The sequence below is a fragment of the Ahaetulla prasina genome, chromosome 5, assembly GCF_028640845.1.
Source record: "Ahaetulla prasina isolate Xishuangbanna chromosome 5, ASM2864084v1, whole genome shotgun sequence".
NCBI classification, from domain to species: Eukaryota; Metazoa; Chordata; class Lepidosauria; order Squamata; family Colubridae; genus Ahaetulla; species Ahaetulla prasina.
The window spans coordinates 96,280,180-96,307,008 of record NC_080543.1 but is presented as its reverse complement, the minus strand read 5'-3'; the positions used below and the strand labels follow the sequence as shown (position 1 = coordinate 96,307,008).

General features: G+C 38.0%; 1 protein-coding gene across 1 annotated transcript in view; it reads left to right on the top strand.

The window, feature by feature from the left end:
- AFF3 (ALF transcription elongation factor 3) overlaps positions 1-26,829 on the top strand; it is a 284,542-nt gene that overhangs the window by 100,681 nt on the left and 157,032 nt on the right. Inside the window, exon 4 of the mRNA XM_058186246.1 lies at positions 8,969-9,013. Coding sequence (XP_058042229.1) covers positions 8,969-9,013 — 45 coding nt within the window. The remainder of the gene's footprint in view (positions 1-8,968; positions 9,014-26,829) is intronic.

Below are 26,829 nucleotides of genomic sequence, written 5' to 3'. Positions count from 1 at the left end.
GAAGTCAATATAAAAGGAAAACTGATTCTAGGATACTGTTGTCAGATTGTCTGTTTATTTTAAAATTAGAGATTGTGTGCTTGAGTGTGCTTTTTATTAAGCCCTTTTTTTTTTGGAACAGTGTGCAGTATTGTGTGATTTTTTTAAAATAGAGATAAAATAAAGTGTGCAGATTTTTTAAAAAAAAAATCTGGTTAGCTAATAGCTTGCTGTAAAGATGAAATGAACAAAATAATGTTATTACAGAAATGCAGAACATTGAAATGGGTCATAGCCCCGAAAGTTCATCCATGTTTTTTAATTGTACATAATGGAAATAATGGCATTATGTTCATGGCAAAGCTAAGTCTTGGATCCGTTAATTAAATATTTTCTTAGAAAGATAGAAAATAAAAGTAAAGATGCAAAAGAAAAGGACATACGTTTTTAGAGGAATATCTATATTAAAAATTCAGTAATAGAAAATGAAAAAATAGTTTCTCTTGATATAGTTATGAATGCTATTTTTTCTGGTTGTGTTATATACAGTTATTCACATTTGCAAATTTGAAAATGTTGTACCAATGCTTCTGAAACTTTGGCATTCATTCCCCTGCTTATCAAAAAGTCCTTTTTCACCATTATCTAAAACTGCTTATCAGAAAATCCTTTCTATCATTGTAGGTAAAACACTAACTACCCAGAAAACAAAGGTATGTGAGAAAGTTTTCTTTACATAATTGTGGTTAATTTATCCCAGGGGTGTCAAACTCAAAGCCTGGGGCCAGATCTGGTCCATGGGGTGCTTAGATCTGGCCTTTGGGGCTGCCCTGGAAATAGCAAAGGACTGCCCTGTGGTGCTTCTGTCAGCAAAAACAGAGCTCGTGAGGCTACCCATGGTCTTCCTGAGCTCCGTTTTCACTGGCAGAGACTTGCAGGAGGCTGTTGCAGCCAAAAACGGAGCTTGGGAGCCCATTTTCACTGACAGAGAGCTCGGGCCACCACAGGTGCCCCTGACACTAGTGACATTGAGCTGGCCATGTCCAACCTGGCCCCTGAGGTCAAACACAACCCTGATGCAGCCCTCAAAGAAATTGAGTTTTACACCCCTGATTTAACCCATATTTGGGAAGCACTATATTAGTCATTTTCCATGTGTTTACACCTGACTAGTCCTATTAAAGTGAAGGATTTATGGCTCAGTATCAACAATAACCTTTGTCACAATAAGCAGTGAACATGTGAACAGTGTAGATTATAGCAATAGCAATAGAACGTATATTTATATACCTCTTCACAGTGTTTTACAGCCCTCTTCTAAGCAGTTTATAGAGTCAGCATATTGCCACCCAACATTCTGGGTCCTCATTTTATCAACTTCGGAAGGATGGAAAGCCTTATTCCTGTCTAAGGAAGTGATGCCTTTGATACTTTACATCATCTGGTATTTGGAGTGTTTAATACCACCTGAACAAGACTACTGTTTCCCTGGAATTCTGACTGAAGGCAGATTGTTTGATTGTCTTCCTTAAATTTTATCGGTTCGTCTGATTTCATCTCAAAGATTTGGGAAAGGAAATAATGATTTGTATACATTTTTAGTCTTTTGTCAAAGCCTATCTCATATGTTATCAGTGATATCATTTTGACTACATAAAAGTCTACATTGGAAATGAATGGACTATTGGTATATAGCAGTGTTTTTCAACTTCAACCCCTTGAAGATGTGTGGATTTCAAAACGATGATGACTGGAGAATTCTGGAAGTTGAAGCAAGAAAAAATCTTGTAAGACTCAAGTTTTTTCATGAGCTACACATGGAAGGGCTTGACTGAGGGTTCCTTGGTGCTCTCTGAGCTTGGTTGTTTTTTTGTAGATGTGTCATTACCATACTAGGTTAGTTTAGTTTAGTTTGGATAATGAGACATATGCTAGAAAAAAACCAAGTTCAGATAGTAAGAGGGACCCCTCATTTCAAGAAGGTGATTTCTTCTTCACTGTAATATATTATAGACACATTGTGTCTATTTGTTCAGACTTCAGGTTCTACTACCCCATGCTCAAATGTGTGACGACTTTTTTGTTCCAAAAGCACTACTTTAAAATGTAGAATAGAATAGAATAGAATAGAATAGAATAGAATAGAATAGAATAGAATAGAATAGAATAGAATTTTTATTGGCCAAGTGTGATTGGACATACAAGGAATTTGTCTTGGTGCATATGCTCTCAGTGTACATAAAAGAAAAGATACGTTCATCAAGGTACAACATTTACAACACAATTGATGGTCAATATATCAATATAAATCATAAGGATTGCCAGCAACAAAGTTACAGTCATACAGTCATAAGTGGAAAGAGATTGGTGATGGGAACTATGAGAAGATTAATAGTAGTGCAGATTTAGTAAATAGTTTGACAGTGTTGAGGGAATTATTTGTTTAGCAGAGTGATGGCCTTCGGAGAAAAACTGTTCTTGTGTCTAGTTGTTCTGGTGTGCAGTGCTCTATAGCGTCGTTTTGAGGGTAGGAGTTGAAACAGTTTATGTCCAGGATGTGAGGGATCTGTAAATATTTTCATGGCCCTCTTCTTGATTCGTGCAGTATACAGGTCCTCAATGGAAGGCAGGTTGGTAGCAATTATTTTTTCTGCAGTTCTAATTATCCTCTGAAGTCTGTGTCTTTCTTGTTGGGTTGCAGAACCGAACCAGACAGTTATAGAGGTGCAAATGACAATAATTCCTCTGTAGAACTGAATCAGCAGCTCCTTGGGCAGTTTGAGCTTACTGAGTTGGCACGGAAAGAACATTCTTTGTTGTCCTTTTTTGATGATGTTTTTGATGTTAGCTATATAGCGCAAAGTTCTCTCAGATTAAAATGTTCTGTATTTACTATGTCTTTGTTTGGAGTGCTGATGTCAAATTTGTGTCCAGTAATTCTTTTTGTTTGTCTTGTGCAGAATCCAGAGGGGCATTGATTGCAGAGGACTGTATCTTATTAAAGAAAGAAAAGGCCTTGTGTATTGAGGCAGCTGATAGGTGACAATATTACAAGTTTTGGACCAGAGCTTGGGGACCAAAAAAATATATGTTCCTTTGCTCATGTTACCTACCTCTGTATGTCTGGCCATCAAAAATAATTCAAACATTTACAGGCAGTCCTCTACTTATGGCCATAATTGAGCCAAAAATTTCTGTTGCTAAGTGAGACATTTGTTAAGTGAGTTTTGCCCCATTTTCTGATCTTTCTTGCCAAGGTTGTTAAGTGAGTCACTGCAGTTGTTAAGTTAGTAATACAGTTGTTAAGTAAATCTGGCTTCCCCATTGACTTTGCTTGTCAAAAGGTTGCAAAATGGTCCCAGGTCACTACAACTGTCATAAATATGAGTCAGTTGCCAAGTTTCTATATTTTGATCACATGACCATTGGGATGCTGCAGTCATCATAAGTGTGAAAATGGCCATAACTCATTTGTTCTGTGCTGTTATAACTTCAGTCACTAAATGAACTATTCAAATCTGGTGAAAGTACTCAGATCTGAGTAAAGTAGTAAGGAGTTGGTTGATGCAGTTAAGGGATATTACATAAGGAAGTATTCTGAGCTAAATAGAAAAAAATATGCTTCATTTTTTTGGTACCAGGAGAAATGGGGGTGTCTCGTCATCCTTTTAATGGTAAAAAGTACTGCTGATATTTACTCAAGATACAGTGACTTAAAGAAAGATGGCACCTTTTGTATTATAAATTTTACTTCTTGCACAAAAAAGTGGAGGACACATGCTGGAAAAATAACAATTTGTCAGGGAAATGGTACTGATATATTAGTTAAAAACTACAATTATAGTGATCTATATTACTAAATCAATATTAAATGTATTTGCACTTGTAATTTATATCCATTTCTGATGAATATCATTTCTGCGTTAATATACTCTAAAATAATAATATTATTTCAATGATTTTTAATTTATTCTTCACAAACAATGTTGTGAACCGTTCCAAGTTGTGACTCTTAAAATGAATGACCCTATATAATTCTTAAAATAATAAAAGTGTACATAGTGATGAATCTTTAATATTGTATTCTTCTTTAGACACACAGACACATTTTATTCTTATGAAAATAAGAATGTGATAAATGAAAGACAAAAAATTTGAAGGAGTCTGACTACCATATTAGTACAAGAAGTATGAATTAAGTTGCTTTGCTTAAAAGCAAAAGAAAATCCTTGAACATACCCTAAATATAATAGTATTTGATTTTGTGTATTAAAAACCTAAAAGCAATAAAATATGCTGCTTCACTTTCTTATTTAGAATGGTTATTAACACCAAGAGTAATGCTTTTAAAAGGTCAGATGACACAATGCAGCACTGTCATTTTTATGACCATCTAATTAATTTATTTATTTTATGTTGGTAGATAGAGATTGACTGTCCAAATTCTCTGCTGTAATGATGTTCAGTGAGTTGAAAATGAAGATCATAAGGGATAAAAGTAGTGGTCTGATGGTATTGATTAACTATCTTGTTTGCTTCATTGTTCAGATTTTATTAACCTCTTGGGCAGAGTGGTACCATGCTATTTTTTCACCTTGGATCCAGGCTTTTAAAATGACAGCTTTATTTAAAATACAGATTGACTCATAATTGTTCTAAGTCTTAGGCAAAGATATCTCTGATAAATTAGAGCAGACAAAATAACAAAACCTAAAGCATTCTTCATATTACACTCATCACAGCTATAACTTAATATTTTATGACAGTCATGGCAACCAAGTAGGGAAAATGAACAAGGAAATATAACAGCATCAGTGCCTACCCAAGACATTTACATCTTGAACAGAAGGCATTTTATTTGTAGACATATACAAGCCCAGGAACTTCTGAGGGCTAAACATTTTTTTTTTTGCAGCATGATTCCTATAACTGCTTTTACTATAACAAGTTACTTTACAGTGTTTTATTGTGAAGATATGCTGTCCATGGTTAACTTTCACATCTAATTAAAAGTTTAATATGCATGCTGCATTACATTTGACTTGGAATGTCAGTTGGTAACTTCACATTGTTGGGTAAAGTGGAAACACTATGCTCCTTTCTGCCCCTTACATCTTACATCCTACATGATTCTGTCAGTGTGTCGCTTTTGCATTTTATATTTCCTTATTTTCCTATAATATTGAATTTTCATAACCATTCCAGAACGTTTCCCATAAATCAAATCATTTTGTGTTTATTTGTAATCATAAAAAGTCAGCTTCTGCTTCATGTAGACAGACTTCTAGAAATCATTGAATAAACAGGAAAGTTTAGTCACATGAACATATTGGATGCAATTATGGGCCATGTTCCGAGCATCAAGCCTATGTCAGAAATTCTTAGCATTGAAAACTTCCTTGAACATAATTATTTCAGCCAAGAATGTTTGAATAACTAGAGAAACCCACTGCATTAAGCCTCATTTGTTTCAGAAAGTTTGTGTTTTTTTGTCTAAACTCCACATAGTAAAAAATGCAAGCAGTGTTTAAAGTCCTTTTCAGGTATGGCTAAATAAGCAAAATGTGAATCTTAAATTGTATTGGATTTAATGTAAATTTGTCTTTTTTTTTCTTTAAATCTTTTAAAATGACATACCAAATGATATCTCCATGCTAAATGCTAATAACTTTTCCAGTTCTCTGGAAAAAATGTTATATGTATTCTTTGCAGTACTTTCGTTCAATTTAAATATGAAACTTATTTTTATTTCTGACCAGCAGGGCTAGGTAAGTTTTGAAAATAAAATTAAAAAATGATGTGCTTTAATGAACACTAAAAAAAATGCTTATTTACCCCAAAGCACACAAACATACAATAAAACATACAAACATTCTGGTGGTTTTTCTACCACCAGAAAATCAAATAATAACATCTTGACAAAGATCATGAAAATGGCAATTATAAATACTTGACATGTCAGTTAATTGTACATGTTTAACTATAAAATCACTGAAGTTAATTTTGGGGGTGGGGGGGAAGGTACAAAAGGACAATGCATGTTTTTTTTAAATACACAATTCTGTTTAAAAGAAACACAAAAGATGTACATCTATCTGGAAATTTGGGTGGATCCAATATTAATTTGTACACTATAGTCCTAAATGAGATTTTGAAATTTTCATAGTGAAAGCAAAACTGAATAAGAACTAATGACAAAACATTTCCAGGGTATGAACTGAATCCTTATATTACACAAATATTATGGAGTTATTCAGCAGTGAGAGGAATGAAATAAATGTTTAAAAATGATCTAACACACTACAAAGATGTATTTGAATGAATCAAACTTTGCTATTTAATTTACATATGGAGTGCTTATTAGGATGATGAATGACACTGCTGAAGAACAAAACATATTTCTGAAACAAAAGAACATCTCTGTAGCCTAATAACATTTTATGCCAGCACTTATATTTATCAGAAGTAGATGTTATTTATCGCTATGATTATTTAAAAATCATTTTTATTGTCCTTTGTTCTTCCCTCTTCTGGGAATTTTAATTCAGAGTTTTGACACCTGCTTATTAACTTGCTTGAAATATGAAATACAAAGGCATCTGCTGTATAAAGAATTCTAACCAGCATGTTTATATTATTGGCAGCTGTACACAAATTAGCTCAGTTTGGATTTATTTCTCTTTAGAATAGAAAGCATCTCAGGCAGGGTTGCCTTAGCTCACATACATATTATGATGATAACATTCTAAAAAATTGCCCACGATTCAGAGCAGGTGTATCTACAATGATTTGTCAAAATCTGCACAATGGCTAACACATTGTTGTGATTAAAGCCCTACCTGCACATAAAAGGGGTGGGTCTTAAATTGTGATGATTGCCATCTTGCAAATTTTAATAGTCTCCATGGAAAGCCCTGATTCAGGACTAGAATTAAGAATTAATAAGGATTAACAAGTTCACTTGTTATTTTACAAAATGTCCAAAATTATTTAATTGTCATATCAATCTGCCTACACAGATAATCAAACTAAGCAATTTCAATAACTTGATCAGTGCATTTTATGTTCATATTATATGCTACATTTGTTCCACAATGCCTCCTTTAGTTATTGACATTTCAATTCCCATACTCTAGGATACTTGCTCACAAAGCTGTTTTTTGCACAACCCATACAATGTATTTGTTATGTCTTTTCTATTATCCTATCTGGGTGTATGTATTTATACAGATGTAATACATTAATGAGTGTTTGAAGGTTTTAAACAAATGAAACCCATGAAAAAGTTATGCAATTATATTGTTATTATTATTCTAATCCTACCCAGATACTTATTCACAGTTAAGGCCTATTTAATTCAGTATGTCTGCTCGTTGGTAAATATGCATCAATTCACATGTACAGTATGTGTTATTAGAAGCAGAGCAAATCTGAATCTGGTATTTTTCCATATAATTTGATATTGTATGGTTCAGGAACATGAAATGCGAAGAAGAACTTCAATATTTTTTTGCTTACGAAAAGAAGCATACTACTGGTAAACAAGAAGATGACTTGAAGTGAACTTTTGCCCCTGAAGGAACTTCCTTGTCATGATACATTAGAGTGACAGCTTTTATTTTTAGTATGTAGAGATCCCATAATAGGAAGGGAAAATATGTGCATCTGGCATTTCCTTTCCATAAAGCCATAGTATCTCCTTTGAGGTTTCAAACAGTTGAACTTAACTAAGAGGCAGAACCTTCATAATGATAAGCTTTTGAATTAATTTTTATCTTGAAATTCGGGACAAAACTAGAGCAATAAATATGTAAGCTTTGTGGCATGGTAATTTTTCTCCAGCAATGAATGAAATATAAGAATCTGCTTTCTTCTCCTTGGCCATGTTTTAAAAGTTTCCGGAAAACTTGATTCTTTCTTGGGTTAGAGCAAGGGTGGGCAATTATGGCTCCTTTACTACCTGTGGATTTCAACTCCCCAAATTCCTGGTTGGCACAGGAATTCTGGGGGTTGAAGTCCACAGGTCATAAAGGGACCATAGTTGTTATCCGCTGGGTTAGAGTATATGGAGGGTCCATATACTCTAACCCAGTTTAATTTAGGACTTTCCCCCACTTGTCAAATTGTGTTAATGCATGTTGTAAATTAAAACCAAAATGGAAATATGGCTGTACTACATCAAATCATATGAGTTTTAAAAATTGCTCAATTTTCTTACAATATAGGGTCTTTGGTGCATTTTGGGTTATACTTTTACAATGTAAGTACAAAACCTGATATCCAACCTTTTAAAAACATGTGGGGGTTCTTTTTTTTGTTATATTAATCTCATTCTTAAATTATAACGAGTATATTTTATATTTTTAAAAACTGGGATATAGTGTTTTTTTCAAGATAGGATATTTTAATATTATTTGGTAGCTCAATTATACAATGGAGATGGTAACCTTCATGCTGTTTTTAGTTTCATTTGCAGTTGAATTGTTGCTTTCATTTTAAGTGCAGCCTGTATCAATTAAGATACTGTTTTGGCAGACTGTGTCAGTATATGTAAGTGTTATGTAATTTTAAACATCTCCTGTATAATATCCATGACGCTTAATTACATAGTAGTCATTTAATTTCAATGATTGTTATAGCAAAGAAGTCTCCAATGGATTATGACCAACCTGTGGTAGGGTACTTTTAATTTAAATGGTCTTTGGCAGAGAACATATCATAATATTTCTGATGTTATACTTGGTGAAAAAAGCAAGACTTAAAATGTTTCCTTATCTTTTACCATTTTTGAAAAGAACCATATGTAATAATTGTATATTCATCTTCTCAGATATTCATCTTCTCTGTTCTATTTTAAAACACATTTAAGAAAAATGTCATGATTTCCAGAAGCAATCCACCAGAATTGCATAGATGTTGCCAGAAGACATGTATTCATGTATGGTGGCCATTAATTCTAACTTTATATCTATTTCCTCTTTGTTTCCAGGACACTGGAGTAGGTGACAATGACTGTGTTGAAGAAATTTTACGGGTAGGACTAAAATGAATTCTTCAGTTATTTCATAGTTTTGGGATGTGTCTTTTTTGATGCTAGTTAGAAAAATGTTTTATTTTAGTTAAATAAATCTAAATTGGAGTTTAATCTAATTCTTCCTAATTTACTGTTTGAAAATTAACATGTGAAGTAAAATAGATCAATCCGTTCTCACTATTGTGTGATTAAGTTCTCCAGTCAAGTAATTCATACACAGATGTATAGCTGAAATATTCAATGAGTGAAATTACTGAAACTATTTTACAAAAAAAAAGTATCAGGTTTCCAAAGTGAATATAAAGCATAACAGTTTTATACCCTGTGTAAAAATTGGATATTTATTATGCAAACAATATGAAAGGAATTAAAGAAATGAGAAACTATATGAAATTAAGACATTTACCCCAGAGGTGGGTTTCACATAATTTTGTCACTGGTTTGTTGTGCACTGAAAATGTGAGTGTGCACTTTTTGCACATGCATGCGGCCTTCCGTGCATGCACTTTGCTCGCGTGCACTGCTTGCACGCCTGTGCACAGCTTAGAAAACATGGCTAAATAGGACGGCATAGCACCTGGGCGGGGTCACCACAACCGGTTCGCCCAAACTGGTCCAAACTGGCTGAATAGCACCCTTGATTTGCCCATTTCTAATGCCTATTCAATCTTTAATTAGTTACATTTAATAATTAATTTTCATTCATAGTAGCCATCTCACTTATATAATTTATAAATAAAGAAATGATCATTTGAACTACCAAAACTTTTCCAATACTAATTTATTTCTTATGAATTGGAGAGATAATGGATCTTGTTATTACATACCTTCAAACTTATCCAAAGTGGCAGACTCTTGAACAGAGCAGATTTTTTTTGTTCTTTAAATAAAATTATTGCCTAACTTCCTGTCTGGTGGGTCGTTTATACCTTTATTAGCAATATTAACATGATATTAGGTATGGACTAAGTGGTTTTGTGCTCTTAAAAAAAGATTTGATTTAAATAGCAATAAAACTTCAATTTATATACCACTTCATAGTGCTTTATAGCATTAAGAATTTGGGAAGGTCTGCTACTTTAAAATTACATTCAAATTAGAATGAATACATTTCCCTCTCACTATGGTATATATGGCCAGTTGAACCAGAACATGGACAACATTATGGACTTAAATAGGCACTTTTCAATAAAATTAGTGCAGTTTATCTCTAAACTGAAGAGAGACTACTTATATAATGCACAATTTATGTACACACACAAAAAGTCTGTGAAGAAGAAAACTACAGTTAAAAACATTGTATATTTTTAAAAGTCACATAAGTTCAGAATTGGAATGGTAAAAAAAAAGTAGCAAAAGGAAAAACTTATAAAAATGGAACTTAACATAACATAACATAACATAACATAACATAACATAACATAACATAACATAACATAACATAACATAACATAACATAACATCAGAGTTGGAAGGGACCTTGGAGGCCTTCTAGTCCAACCCCCTGCCCAGGCAGGAAACCCTACACCATCTCAGTCAGATGGTTATCCAACATTTTCTTAAAAATTTCCAGTGTTGGAGCATTCACAACTTCTGAAGGCAAGTCGTTCCACTTATTAATTGTTCTAACTGTCAGGAAATTTCTCCTTAGTTCTAAGTTGCTTCTTTCCTTGATCAGTTTCCACCCATTGCTTCTTGTTCTACCCTCAGGTGCTCTGGAGAACAGCCCAACTCCCACTTCTCTGTGGCAGCCCCTGAGATATTGGAACACTGCTATCATGTCTCCCTAGTCCTTCTTTTGTTAAACTAGACATTCCCAGTTCCTGCAACCGTTCTTCATATGTTTTATCCTCCAGTCCCCTAATCATCTTTGTTGCTCTTCTCTGCACTCTTTCTAGAGTCTCAACATCTTTTTTACATCGTGGCGACCAAAACTGGATGCAATATTCCAAGTGTGGCCTTACCAAGGCATTATAAAGTGGTACTAGCACTTCACGTGATCTTGATTCTATCCTCTGTTTATGCAGCCCAGAACTGTGTTGGCTTTTTTAACAGCTGCTGCACACTGCTGGCTCATATCTAGATGGTTATCCACTAGGACTCCAAGATCCCTCTCACAGGTACTACTATTGAGCAAGGTACCACATATACGGTACTGGTGCATTTTGTTTTTGGCCTAAATGTAGAACCTTACTTTTTTCACTGTTGAATTTCATTTTGTTAGATAGCGCCCAATGTTCAAGTCTGTCAAGATCTTTCTGTAACTTGAGCCTATCTTCTGGAGTGTTGGCTATTCCTGCCAGCTTGGTGTCATCTGCAAATTTGATGAGTTCCCCATCTATCCCCTCGTCCAAGTCATTGATGAAGATGTTGAAGAGTACTGGGCCTAAAACAGAGCCTTCGGGTACTCCACTGCATACTTCCCTCCATGTGGATGTAGTTCCGTTGAGGACTACACGTTGAGTGCGGTTGGTCAGCCAGTTACGAATCCATCTGGTGGTGGTGCTGTCTAACCCACATTTTTCTACTTTATCTAGTAGTAGGTTATGGTCTACTTTATCAAATGCTTTACTGAAGTCCAAGTAAATTATATCAACAGCATTCCTCTGGTCTACTAATTTTGTCATTTTGGCAGAGAGCATATCATAATATTTCTGATGTTATACTTGGTGAAAAAAGCAAGACTTAAAATGTTTCCTTATCTTTTACCATTTTTGAAAAGAACCATATGTAATAATTGTATATTCATCTTCTCAGATATTCATCTTCTCTGTTCTATTTAAAAACACATTTAAGAAAAATGTCATGATTTCCAGAAGCAATCCACCAGAATTGCATAGATGTTGCCAGAAGACATGTATTCATGTATGGTGGCCATTAATTCTAACTTTATATCTATTTCCTCTTTGTTTCCAGGACACTGGAGTAGGTGACAATGACTGTGTTGAAGAAATTTTACGGGTAGGACTAAAATGAATTCTTCAGTTATTTCATAGTTTTGGGATGTGTCTTTTTTGATGCTAGTTAGAAAAATGTTTTATTTTAGTTAAATAAATCTAAATTGGAGTTTAATCTAATTCTTCCTAATTTACTGTTTGAAAATTAACATGTGAAGTAAAATAGATCAATCCGTTCTCACTATTGTGTGATTAAGTTCTCCAGTCAAGTAATTCATACACAGATGTATAGCTGAAATATTCAATGAGTGAAATTACTGAAACTATTTTACAAAAAAAAAGTATCAGGTTTCCAAAGTGAATATAAAGCATAACAGTTTTATACCCTGTGTAAAAATTGGATATTTATTATGCAAACAATATGAAAGGAATTAAAGAAATGAGAAACTATATGAAATTAAGACATTTACCCCAGAGGTGGGTTTCACATAATTTTGTCACTGGTTTGTTGTGCACTGAAAATGTGAGTGTGCACTTTTTGCACATGCATGCGGCCTTCCGTGCATGCACTTTGCTCACGTGCACTGCTTGCACGCATGTGCACAGCTTAGAAAACATGGCTAAATAGGACGGCATAGCACCTGGGCGGGGTCACCACAACCGGTTCGCCCAAACTGGTCCAAACTGGCTGAATAGCACCCTTGATTTGCCCATTTCTAATGCCTGTTCAATCTTTAATTAGTTACACTTAATAATTAATTTTCATTCATAGTAGCCATCTCACTTATATAATTTATAAATAAAGAAATGATCATTTGAACTACCAAAACTTTTCCAATACTAATTTATTTCTTATGAATTGGAGAGATAATGGATCTTGTTATTACATACCTTCAAACTTATCCAAAGTGGCAGACTCTTGAACAGAGCAGATTTTTTTTGTTCTTTAAATAAAATTATTGCCTAACTTCCTGCCTGGTGGGTCGTTTATACCTTTATTAGCAATATTAGCATGATATTAGGTATGGACTAAGTGGTTTTGTGCTCTTAAAAAAAGATTTGATTTAAATAGCAATAAAACTTCAATTTATATACCACTTCATAGTGCTTTATAGCATTAAGAATTTGGGAAGGTCTGCTACTTTAAAATTACATTCAAATTCAAATTAGAATGAATACATTTCCCTCTCACTATGATATATATGGCCATTTGAACCAGAACATGGACAACATTATGGACTTAAATAGGCACTTTTCAATAAAAATAGTGCAGTTTATCTCTAAACTGAAGAGAGACTACTTATATAATGCACAATTTATGTACACACACAAAAAGTCTGTGAAGAAGAAAACTACAGTTAAAAACATTGTATATTTTTAAAAGTCACATAAGTTCAGAATTGGAATGGTAAAAAAAAGTAGCAAAAGGAAAAACTTATAAAAATAGAACTTGACAGATTGGTTCTTCATTAATGATAAATTAATCCCAATTACCGAAAATCTTTATCAGAATTCAAAAAGTGTAATTCACACAATTCAAAGGGAGCAATACAATTTTTCTTCCTTTATTTTATTTCATTTTATTCCCCAAAATTCCAATTGAATAAATATTCAAATATTTTGGATATGTTATTTCAGAAAATTATAATCTTATAAAATATAAATAAATCTATCACAGGACTGAGAAAATTATATATATGCCACACAAGAAGATGTAGATGAACTGAAGTTTCGTGCTATTGTTTGAAATGTTTAATAAATTCAAATAAAAGTTATCTGACTTTTCAAAAGAAAGGCCTAGGAAGGGCCTACTCCTAGAGCAAGTAAATGGTATTTTTAAAACATAATAAATTATATCTCAACTCAAAAGTAAACACATCTAAATCTAACAATGTTACGATGAAAATGGATTCTGATATGGAGCAATGCCTGTAAAATTCTTAGCTGCTTTATTGTTGTTTTAGTTAAATCAATATTTTCAGAATAGATTACACTACACATCTTTTGTGAGTTTGTGCTTGAATAATTTTATAGCTCTTGATCTTATCTTTCATAGAAAACATATGCAACATATGACATATGCTGTATGTTGAGTAGTACTTTAATTTTCTAAGATGTCATGGGTTGATAGAATATTGAGCACTTAAGAAAAATGTAGGCATCTAATATCTACCGTTCATTCCCTGATTACTTTTTTTGGCAGTCAGGGCTTTCATTTTGACATTTAATGAATAAAACGTCTATGCTGCCGGAAATGAAGTAATTAATTGTGAAAAGACATAATTAGCAATAAGTAAGAGAATCGAAATATAGAATCATCCAGGAATTTATTAATAACATAATTTTCTCACTTGCTAAATACTGTGTTAAAATATACAGGTATTTATCTATATTTTTAAAAGAAAGAAAACCAATACACACTGTAATTAAAGGTTCTTTTTTAACTACCGTATATACTCAAATATAAGCCGATCCGAGTATAAGCCGAGGTCCCCAATTTTACCCCAAAAACTGGGGTAAACTGGGGACTCGAGTATAAGCGGTGGAAATGAGGCACCACGGTTGGGAAACCCTCCTCCCTCAGCTGAGAAGGCTGGCGGCTCCCCGCCCGCCTCTCACTGCACCGGCAGGCTTCCGTCCGGTAAAATGTGAAAAACAAAAAAACTCGAGTATAAGCCGTATATACTCGAGTATAAGCCGAGGCTTAAAAAAAAAAACTCGAGTATAAGCCGTATAGACCCGAGTATAAGCCGAGGGGACGTTTTTCAGCACAAAAAACGTGCTGAAAAACTCGGCTTATACTCGAGTATATACGGTAACTAAAATATGAAATCATATAGAAAGTACATTTAGATATGAACCTGACAGTAAGCTGATTATTATTCTTATTCCTATTAAAAAGAGCTTAAATGTATGCATGGACTGGGATTTGAATTTAGAATTAGGCTATATCACACTTCACTTGCCTTTATCTATTTACATATTTTTATATTTTGCAATACATAACACTATCCCTCATCTTAGCTCTCTAGGTTATCTCATTATTCTGTCTAACAGATAAGCTACTGGTAATCTAAAACAATTGTTTTAAGAAGTAGTAGCACTAAAAATGTCCCTATTTCATGTTATTTCTACTATCATATACAGATTTGTTAACCTGTTAATCTGACGGGCTTCCTGGATAAACTAGACAGAAAACACATCTAAATGATTTATAAATCTATTTTATTTTAAAGCTATATTAACAGAATCTTGCAATCCTGAAAAAGCAAAACTTTCCATTGCCACTTTTAACTGCTTGTTCCATTCAAAAATCCTTTCTAAGTTTCTTTTTCTGACCTTTAAACCACTGGGGGCTCTTGCTCCTGCTTCTCTTTTCTGATTGTTTTCTGGGCAGCACTTCTTTCCTCCTTTCCCAAGGTCATTCCCACAATCCATAACAAATCACAACATGAATGAAGAGAACTATGCTTCATGGTTTTTGGAAATGTTTTATTTTTCTTCACTGATGAAGAAATGAATAATACAGTGATCTTCCTTTAACAACTACGGTTAATGTGTTTGGCCCCAGCATTGGGCTCAGCCTGGTCTTCTCCTTCACAGGTTATAGTATTTTGCTTGACTCACAGTTCTGATGTCACAGCATCCCACAGTCATGTAGTCACCATTTGTGATGTTCTTTGTGGGCTTCCTATAAGCAAAGACAAAAAGGAAATCAGCAGAAGGTTGCAAATGGCAGTCTTAGACATCCTTACTTAATGTCCCATGATGATTTGCTTAATGATGACAATTGGAAGTGCCCAGAATTTCTGTCATGTGATGTCACACTTTCCAGTTCCAATTGCCGTCATTAACTGAGGACTACCTATAGTGCTTTTGTTATCTATTAGCCTAATATTTTTCATAGTCATAAAAACATTTTATAATGGGATATGTAATATTATGTTACCTGCCATACTTAGCCAACCAGTTCCTCTGGGAAATTATTTAACGTCAGTACAATGTTAGTAACAATATTAGTGCTTTTTTGCATGTATGTATGTATGTATGTATGTAATGTTCTTGAATAAGAAACAAATATTCCAATGACCTTGAGTTAAAGAATGTACTATACACTTTAATAGTGCACTCTAGATGAAAAAAAACCAGTCATTTCATTGGAACTTCCGTTCAGGTAGAATATAAAACTGAAGTCTTAACTGTATAGAAAGTCATTAAGATGATGACTTTACAAATAAACATTATTTATTGAACAATAAAGGAACAGATTACTATTAAGCTTTCCAAATATATTTTAATAAAACAAGAATTTGCGGGTAATATTTTAAAAAATACCTTTTAAAAAATCTCCAGATAGCCAAATTGAAGTAATTAATGGGATTTTACTCTTTAATATTGAGTTGATTCACATATGTTACTAAGCCAAAATATAGTTTTTTTTTAAAAAATATAGGTTGGTGTGATTTATTAATTTAGCAATTATTTATAAATCATGTTTTATTCAGTTGGAAGCTTGATTCTTTATAAGATTTATTGGAAAAGTGGTTGGCACTTCATTTGTTGCTGCTGCTGTTATTTCTACAGAATTCTTATTTAATGATTAAATAAGATAAGAGTTTTACTCCATTAGCTAAAACAAAAACAAAACATAATTGTTTAACAATCTGTATTATAGAAAATGGAAATTTAAGTAGTCTCTACGGATTTTTGTTCTGGAGGAATGCATTATAAATGCCTTGTAAGGCGCTCTTTTCATATATGGAAGAAATTACCACTATTGTACATCTTTTTATATCTTGTTGCTTAGCAACATATCATGGAATGTGTATTACAATGTGTCTGCTTTCTCATTAGAAATATGCATGTTGCTCTTTAATCCTGTTAAATTAGCACTGTTGTTTATATTTTTCTGGCTCTTTTTGTATTTATTGATTGAGGTTTCAGCTTATAAATTTAGAAGAGATCTATCGCATTTTTATGAATTTGATCTTGCATTTGTAATTTAGCCTGTGTATTTTCAAGTTAGTTCCTTATTTGCCAGTTAATCACTCTTGTTTTTACACAGGGATTTGAATATGGTAGTTGTGTCCACAATCATAAAGATAATTGGAACAACGAGTTAGGCTTATCTTTGTATCTCATGATGTAATATGTAAAAGCTCCTATTGCCTTTGGTCCCAGGGACTTTGAATAGAAGAAATTAGCCATTCGTTTTATTTTGTGAACATTTGAAGAAGCACTAAAAGTTGCACTGTGCCTCCATGGGCCAGAAATTATAGAAAAATAAGGGGTGGGGAGATAAAAATAGCTCTATGGAACAGAAACAGGGAATCTTCAAAAAGCTGGAAAACCTTGATATTCTTGGATAAACTTAAGAGAACTGAGTCATTAAGCAGAGAGGAGATCTGAATGCATAAACCTATTTGCAGTGTACAGATTTATTTATTTTTTTGGAAGCATAGGTGCAATTAGCAAAACAAACTAAAACATCCTAGTATTTCTAACATTGTAGATGTTCAGATGGACCAATTCAGAAAAAAACAAAGCAAAATAAAAAAACAATCAAATCAAATTAAGTTAAAGCACACCAATCAAGGACCCTCAGATTGCGCACCAGGTCTGTCTGGAGCAGTGCCACCCCATCCAATACCGAAGGGGGGGAAATTCTAGAGTGCCTCTAAATTCAGAGCCAATCAGTCTTGCTAGGGTTCAGCTAAAATCTGCTGTTCGCCAACCAGATGCACACAGGTTCCAAGCACCAGGACAGTAAGTCTTGTAGTTTAGAGAATACTGATAGATTTCCTATAGGAAAAAGAGAAAAGTGAACTTTTGACTCTGGGATTTGAGGATTACATTTGTTAAACATATGGATATGATTTTTTAATAGTTAATAGGTATGTTATATTAAAATTCAGTTAAGAATATATGACTTTTTATGTTGATTTTATGTATTTTAAAGATTGTTATACCATGTTTCCCTGAAAATAGGACATGTCCTAAAAATAAGGCCAAGCCTGATTTTTGGGGTGGACATAAATATACGCCCTCCCCTGAAAATAAGCCATAGTGGGGTGGGCGTGGCCAGCACAGGAGGCAGCCCTTTCCTTCCCCCGTCACCTCAGGGCTTCTCGGACCCTTAATCGGATCAGCTGAGCTGCTCAGGCAGCCATTCACAGCTGATTCACAGGTGCTGCTCAGGCTGCCACCACCAGCAAGTGTGGCCGCTTTTGCAGCCAATTGTGGCTGCAAAAGAAGCCGGAGGCCAAGCAACGCACCCCACACGCCTTGCACGCTCCTTACCTAATGGTGACAGTCACAGCAGGCAATTCCGTCCGCAGAACAGCTGCTTCATGGATGCTGCTCTGGCTGCTTTTGCCATGGATTGCAGCCACTTCTTCAGCAGGAGCCAAAGCAATGTACCCCATGTGCCTCACACCGGCCTTCCAAAGGGTACTATAGCAGCAGCTATCTACAATTTTTTTACTCTTATTTCATCCTGACTGTACTGGGCCATGTGGGTCAGGGTACAGCGAAATAAGGGTTAAAAAATTGTGGATAGCTGCTACTACAGTACCCTTCGGAAGGCCAGTGCGAGGCATGAGTCTCCTGCTGCAGAAGTGACTACGCCTGAGGAGTGCTTTTGGGAGAGAAGGCAAAGGGGAAGTGATCATTTGCAAACTTCTGCCCCGCTCCCACCTCTCCACCGGGTGACTTCCGGTAGCCCCAGATGCCCAAAGCCCATGCCCACCCAGCTCCCTTTTCCATGTGCCCGGCTCTTTATCGAGGGAGGTAGCAGGTGGGGGGGAGAAATGATATGCATGGAGTGACACAGGGCTCGCTCCTCTTGCCTTCTCTTCTCCTCCTTTGCCGGGCATGGCAGGGCTTCCTGCCCCTGCCCAAATTGGATGCAATTTGGGGGTGGCAGGTGGGGAGGGGTGGGGCTGGGAAGACGTGAGATGTGCTTTACCTGCCTTCGTTCTGTTTCCCTCCCCCAATACTCCCAACAAAGAGTCAGTCAAAGGCCTCCTCTTCTACTTTATTTACATAGATAAATGTCCTGGCCACGTCTACCCACGGGCCTGCCAAGTTTCTGGAGATAACCAGGAAATTATAGATAAGGCCAGAATTACTCACGAATATATTCTTCCCTCCATTGATACAGTTTGCCCGCGCAAATTCATTGCTTTGTCCAAGACAAAAAACCAGGAAATCCCGCCTCCTATTTATAGTCTCTGCAGATGTCACTGCATGACCATCATTCCTTGGCTTTATCCCAACGCTGCTTCTGCTGCACGCGCCGGTCACGTCTGCGCAGTCTTGCATCACTCCAAAACTGTTCTTGGGGTGTTGCCAAATCAGAAGAAGGTTCGAGAGAATCAGGCCTTGCCGGCCCCTCCTCCTCCCTTTGAGTGGGTGCCAGGGAGGGAGAGGGCCCAAGAGAAGCAGGGCTTGCCAGGTCTTCTCCCTCACTTTCTGAATCATCCGAGTCCAGGAGTCCGGGTCCAGGAACCTGGGTCACAACAGCCTTGTAGCTCCATCGTGTGTCTCACCATTGTCTGTAGGCAAACACATTGTAAGGTAAAAAAAACCTCGCAAGTTCAATCAAACTTCTCAAACAGTGCAACACAGCAGCAGCCATGAGGTGGCCATGCTTGCCGCCTCCTGCATCCTCAAAATAATAATACCCCCCGATAATAAGGCCAAGCCCTTATTTCGGGGTTCAAAAAAATATAAGACAGGGTCTTATTTTTGGTAAAACATGATATATTAATATTATTCATCTAAACCTAGAAAGAGACTGTATTGTATCGTTGTTTTCTATACTGGAAAAAGTTGGAGATCTTCTCTTATTTATTTGTTTTGTGTATTTCTTCATCATTTTTTAACTTCGCCGTTTTATCCTCTAACCTTATTTCCTATTATATGAGCTGTATATTATCTTTTTTTTTTTATTTAGTAAAGATATTTAAAAAAGAATTGGCAAATAAATTGTGTATAGAACCACAGGAAATTTTCCTTGTGCAATAGTATCATTCATTGATAAATCAGGTTCTGTGCTAGTTTTAAAAAATATACTATATGTGTGTAGTATACACAATATACAGTGTGTGTGTGTGTGTGTGTGTACCAGGAAGTTCCTCAAAACATTTTTTTCTTTTGAGAAGAAAAATACTACTGTAACCTTAACCCAGAAAGAATTTTATTAAAATACTGTAGGAAGTTAGCACCCACCCCACTCCTAGAGGAATGAAATGTTTTAGAAAATATTAAAAAGGCAGAATATATTTCCCTGGATGAGAAATGGAGAAACATGTTTTAAGGACAAAGCAACTACCTGCAGCTTCCTGCCTCCCCTCACCTTTGTCAATGGGTCAGAGGCAGAAACTCACTCTCCCCACCTTTGTCAATGGGACCATCATCTGCAACACAATAGGACCCATCTAGCAACAGAAACTCACCACATGGCGAAGGTTACATCAGCCAGCAAGGCTAGCTAAGACCCCCACCCCCTGGGAGTCTGACAACCAATCAGGATACTCTTCCTGTATCCCAGGAAGTTCAAAGTGTTGTGTATGTTCCTATTGGGGGGAATTTCCAGCGGGAAAACATTTGAATCCTATTGGCTGACACCTGGTGCAGGTGTGTATAAAAGGGGGACCTTCTGCCTGTATTCTTTGCTGAAGTCTCACACTAAATAAAAGAGCTGTTGTCTCTAGTCTGGTCTCGTGCATCCTCCATTCCCCAACCCAACATTGGCAATGAGGATGGGATTGAGGGTGACACGAGCCAGCTGAACAGGCTGACAACGAGAGAACCAGCCCGTCCATCGATCGGGCCGACACAAGCACGAGGGGAGACCGGGGATCGTCAAGATGTCCAAAACTGTCAGCTCTCTAAGACCTTTCGACCCATCGGTCGAAAAATGGGGATTGTTCATGGCAAGATTCGATTGTTTCCTCAAAGCCAGCAACAACCACGGCTTCCCGGACAATCGGAAAAGAGCACTGTTCCTTCATCACTGCGGACAAGCTGTTTTTGACGTGGTGGAATCACTCACTGATCCAACCCCGGTGTAAACGGTGGACTGGAACGTTCTGAAGGACACACTCTGGGCCCATTTTACGCCAGCCCCATCAAAATTTGCCCAGTGGTTCGAGTTCCGCCAGCGGCTGAAGCACGAGGGAGAATCCATCGGCGCATACATCATTGCCCGCCGGAAAGCAGCCACCCTCGGCGAGTACAAGGGATTCCTAGAAGACACCCTACTCGAACAATTCATATGCCGGGTACGAGACACCTGTTTGCAGCAGCAACTGCTCTCCAAGCATGATTTAACTTGGCCAGCCGCGATCGATGAAGCTAAGGGGCACAAACTGTCCAGCAAAGCCGCCGAAAACATGCAGGAGCCCGGAGCAAACAACACTCCAGCCCTCGCAAAGCCTATTCACCAAGGGGGTCGCCCAAGTCGAGCTCCAAGAATTCACCCAAGCCGAGGATGGGGATGAGGAGATCGGAGAAGAGGCAGTTTTCTGAACAGATCAGTCCAACCGCAGCAGCGGAAACATATGTTCCAGCTGTGGTGGAGACCATCACCGGAACAACTGCCGATTCCGCAATGCCCTATGCCGCCGGTGTGAGAAGAAGGGCCACTTGGTCTGTGTGTGTAGAGCATTGCAGCCGATTCAACCTTCCCGCCAGAGAGACCGCGCTGAATGGAAGCCAGCCGGCCAGCAGCCATTTTCGCGCAGGCATGGCCAAAATGGCTGCCCCAAAAAGAGCGTGAATTCAAACCAAGTCACAATCGGCCAGGCAAATGCAAAACCCGAAGACAAAATGTTTATGATGGTCAGCATCGATGGGCAATGGATCAAGATGGAGATCGACACTGGATCATCCATCAAGATCATCTCCTGGAATACAGTCCAAGAGTCACTTCTGCACATCCAAAAAAACCAACTACAACCCCAACGATTCCAAGTGCATGACTTCCAAGGGAACAGGGTCCCCGTAGAAGGCATCGCCACCGTCAATGTTATGTACGGTCCCTACTGAAAGAAACTACCTGTCACCATTGTCCGCGGACACCTCCCGAGCCTCCTGGGCTGGGACTGGATCCGGGCTCTAGGAATGCGACTCTACGGGGTCAGGGAGATCCAGACCAGCTGCGGGAGCATGAAGGACAACCTGCTATGCGAATTCCAGGATGTTTTCGCTGGAACCCTTGGCAAGTACGTGGGGACCCAATCACTGGGTGACATGTGGCTCAGACTGGTAAGACAGTCTGTTATTAACACAGCTGCCTGCAATTACTGCAGGTTCTAGTCCCACCAGGTCCAAGGTTGACTCAGCCTTCCATCCTTTATAAGGTAGGTAAAATGAGAACCCAGATTGTTGGGGGCAATAAGTTGACTTTGTATATAAATATACAAATAGGATAAAGACTATTGCTTAACATAGTGTAAGCTGCCCTGAGTCTTCGGAGAAGGGCGGGATGTAAATGCAAATAATAAAAAAAAAACTTTCAACCTAGACCCTGGGATAGCCCCTATCAGTCTAAAGGCAAGACGGATTTCCTTCGCCCTTAAGCCAAAAATAGACAAAGAACTGGACAAACTAGTCCAGCAGGGAATCCTCATTCCTATCGACCATGCACGATGGGAGACCCCCATAGTAACCCCCATTAAATCTGATGGATCCATCTGTATCTGCACGACTACAAATCGACCCTAAATAAGGCACTACAAAAGAACGGCTATCCAGTGCCAATTGTGCAGCATCTGCTACACTCCCTGGGGCCAGGGAAATTTTTTGCAAAACTCGACCTGGCCCAGGCCTACCAACAACTGCCCGTCGATGATGCCACAGCAGAGGCACAAACAATTGTGACCCACAGAGGTGCATTCAAATGCACCCGGTTACAATTTGGGGTCAGCATCGCACTGGGGCTGTTCCAAAACCTGATGGAGAGACTCTTACAGGGAATCCCTGAGGTGGAGCCCTACTTTGATGATGTCTTAGTGTTGGCAGACCATCATCAACAGCTAAAAACTAGACTATGGGAAGTCCTGAGCGTATTTAGAACCACAGGACTTCGTCTCAAACTAGAGAAATGCCAGATTGGGGTGCCATCCTTCGAATTCCTGGTGCACAGAATCGACCAGGGAGGCATTCACCCCACCAAATCCAAGATCAAGGCAATCAGGGAAGCACCTACCTTTCAAGATAAAACCGAACTACAAGCATTTATGGGCCTTTTAAACTTCTATGCCATTTTCCTAAAACAGAAAGCCACAGTAGCAGAACCCCTCCATAGACTATTAGCAAACAAAACCCCCTGGGTCTGGGGCAAAGAGGAAGCCGCTGCATTCGCAGGAGTCAAGGGACTACTAACTGGAGACAGCCTCTTGATACAATATAACCAGACACTTCCCCTAGTCCTTGTCTGCGACGCATCCCCTTTTGGAGTGGGTGCCATCCTCAGCCATTGGCTGTCCAATGGCTCAGAAGCACCTATCGCATACTTCTCCTGAACCCTGTCCAGCCCCGAGCAGAACTATAGCCAACTGGACAGGGAAGCCTTGGCCGCCGTGGCCGGAGTGAAGAAATTTCACAAATACCTATTCGGGAGAAAATTCGAACTCATTACTGACCACCACCCCCTACTAGGACTGTTGGCGGGTGACCTACCCACCCCCATTGCGATGTCACCCAGATTAATGAGATGGGCAGCATACAATTACACTTTGGTCCACCGCCCCGGCAAGGGCTTAAGCCATGCCGATGCTCTAAGCAGATGCCTACTCCTGAAGCTGATGGATGATCCAATCCCAGGGAGACTGGCCCTGCTAATAGACTCAGTGACCTCGGGGCCCCTGACATCAGCCGAACTGGCTAACTCAAACCCAAGGGAACCGGATGACTTACCTGACGACTTTGGTGTCCAGCGCTGTTTGGGTGTGCCTACAATCCCCGCCGATTACCCAACAGCTAGTAATCCACAAGGACTTGAAGAAATAACCGCCAATAATCCACAACAAAGTGGCCTAATGGAAAAGCTGGGAGGAGCCAAAAGCATCTCCGACCAACATGCTTCCTCTGCCAAAACTGAGCTGCGCAAGTCAAGTAGACACAGGGAACGCCCTGGCTATTTACGCAATTACGTATGCTAATTCATGCAAGAGCAAGGCGAAGTGCATTCTGGGGGGGAAAGAGTGTCTGTATGCTCCTATTGGTGGGTATTTCCAGCGGGAAAATATTCAAATCCTATTGGCTGACACCTGGTTCAGGTGTGTATAAAAGGGGGGACCTTCTGCCTGTATGCTTTGCTGAAGTCTCACACTTAATAAAAGAGCTGTTGTCTCTAGTCTGGTCTCGTGCGTCCTCCATTACCCAGTCCAACACAAAGCTCAGAAAAAGCATAAAGCCAGGGCGCGCTCAGCATCTCAGCCCTTTGTGAACCTGACCACCATTAAACCATCTTTCCAAGCAGTCTCCATGTTTCCAGTGTCTTTATCCCCACTTGGAACTGAACCCAGATGGACATTTCTTCCAACAATACAATTAAGATTGAGATTTGTATTAATATTACTCAAGTTGCAAAGTTCCACTGATAGCTCTTACATTTGGGTAGAAGGGTAGAATGAGAATATATATTGTAGTCCACATGGTTGCCACCAAGATCACGTCTGCCAGTTCCTTCAGAACCTTGGGGTGTAATCCATCCGGTCCTGGTGATTTGAACTCGTCTAGGGTAGACAGGTGTTCACTTACCATTTTCTTCCCTATTTTAACTTGTGTTTCTAATCTGTTTTTTGTAGTGCTGTTTTTGATAGGTTGGATTGTTTTTTTATTTATAGTGATTACGGCGCGCGGGTTGTGAAAATGAGAAAGAAATGCAGAAATTTTCCACCCCCAATTCACCTTAAAGCAGCAGCTCAAACTCACGTGCTTTTCTGAAGCAAATCAGGAAGAAATGCAGAAATTTTCCACCCCCAATTCACCTTAAAGCAGCAGCTCAAACTCACGTGCTTTTCTGAAGCAAATCAGGAAGAAATGCAGAAATTTTCCACCCCCAATTCACCTTAAAACAGCAGCTCAAACTCACGTGCTTTTCTGAAGCAAATCAGGAAGAAATGCAGAAATTTTCCACCCCCACTTTACCTTAAAGCAGCAGCTCAAACTCACGTGCTTTTCTGAAGCAAATCAAGAAGAAATGCAGAAATTTTCCACCCCCACGAAGGAACTGGCAGACGTGATCTCAGAACCACTGAACTATATCTTTCAAAGATCCTGGAGCACAGGGGAGCTGCCAGAGGACTGGAAAAGAGCTGATGTAGTTCCCATCTTCAAAAAAGGAAAAAAAACAGATCCAGGAAACTACAGACCTATCAGTCTGACCTCAATACCGGGGAAGATTCTGGAAAAGATAATCAAGCAACGAATCACCGAACACCTAGAAGCAAACAAAGTAATAACCAAAAGCCAACATGGGTTTGTCAAAAACAGATCATGCCAGACTAATCTTATCGCATTCTTTGACAAAATGACAAAATTAGTAGACCAGAGGAATGCTGTTGATATAATTTACTTGGACTTCAGTAAAGCATTTGATAAAGTAGACCATAACCTACTACTAGATAAAGTAGAAAATGTGGGTTAGACAGCACCACCACCAGATGGATTCGTAACTGGCTGACCAACGCACTCAACGTGTAGTCCTCAACGGAACTACATCCACATGGAGGAAGTATGCAGTGGAGTACCCCAAGGCTCTGTTTTAGGCCCAGTACTCTTCAACATCTTCATCAATGACTTGGACGAGGGATAGATGGGGAACTCATCAAATTTGCAGATGACACCAAGCTGGCAGGAATAGCCAACACTCCAGAAGATAGGCTCAAGTTACAGAAAGATCTTGACAGACTTGAACATTGGGCACTATCTAACAAAATGAAATTCAACAGTGAAAAAGTAAGGTTCTACATTTAGGCCAAAAACAAAATGCACCAGTACCATATATGTGGTACCTTGCTCAATAGTAGTACCTGTGAGAGGGATCTTGGAGTCCTAGTGGATAACCATTTAGATATGAGCCAGCAGTGTGCAGCAGCTGTTAAAAAAGCCAACACAGTTCTGGGCTGCATAAACAGAGGGATAGAATCAAGATCACGTGAAGTGCTAGTACCACTTTATAATGCCTTGGTAAGGCCACACTTGGAATATTGCATCCAGTTTTGGTCGCCACGATGTAAAAAAGATGTTGAGACTCTAGAAAGAGTGCAGAGAAGAGCAACAAAGATGATTAGGGGACTGGAGGATAAAACATATGAAGAACGGTTGCAGGAACTGGGTATGTCTAGTTTAACAAAAAGAAGGACTAGGGGAGACATGATAGCAGTGTTCCAATATCTCAGGGGCTGCCACAGAGAAGTGGGAGTTGGGCTGTTCTCCAGAGCACCTGAGGGTAGAACAAGAAGCAATGGGTGGAAACTGATCAAGGAAAGAAGCAACTTAGAACTAAGGAGAAATTTCCTGACAGTTAGAACAATTAATCAGTGGAACGACTTGCCTGCAGAAGTTGTGAATGCTCCAACACTGGAAATTTTTAAGAAAATGTTGGATAACCATCTGACTGAGATGGTGTAGGGTTTCCTGCCTGGGCAGGGGGTTGGACTAGAAGGCCTCCAAGGTCCCTTCCAACTCTGATGTTATGTTATGTTAAGACCAATTGCATGATTTGATATTATTTAATCTTTTTAACTAAAATAGGATTTCAGAAAAGGTATTTGGTAATCATCACAAAAGGTTGCATTATTATTGTTGTTGTTGTTTGTCACATGGTAAGCCAGAAGTTTAGACTGGATTTGGCATTTTTATCTACCTATCAAGTCCTTCCCAAGAACCTGGGATAGGCAGAAG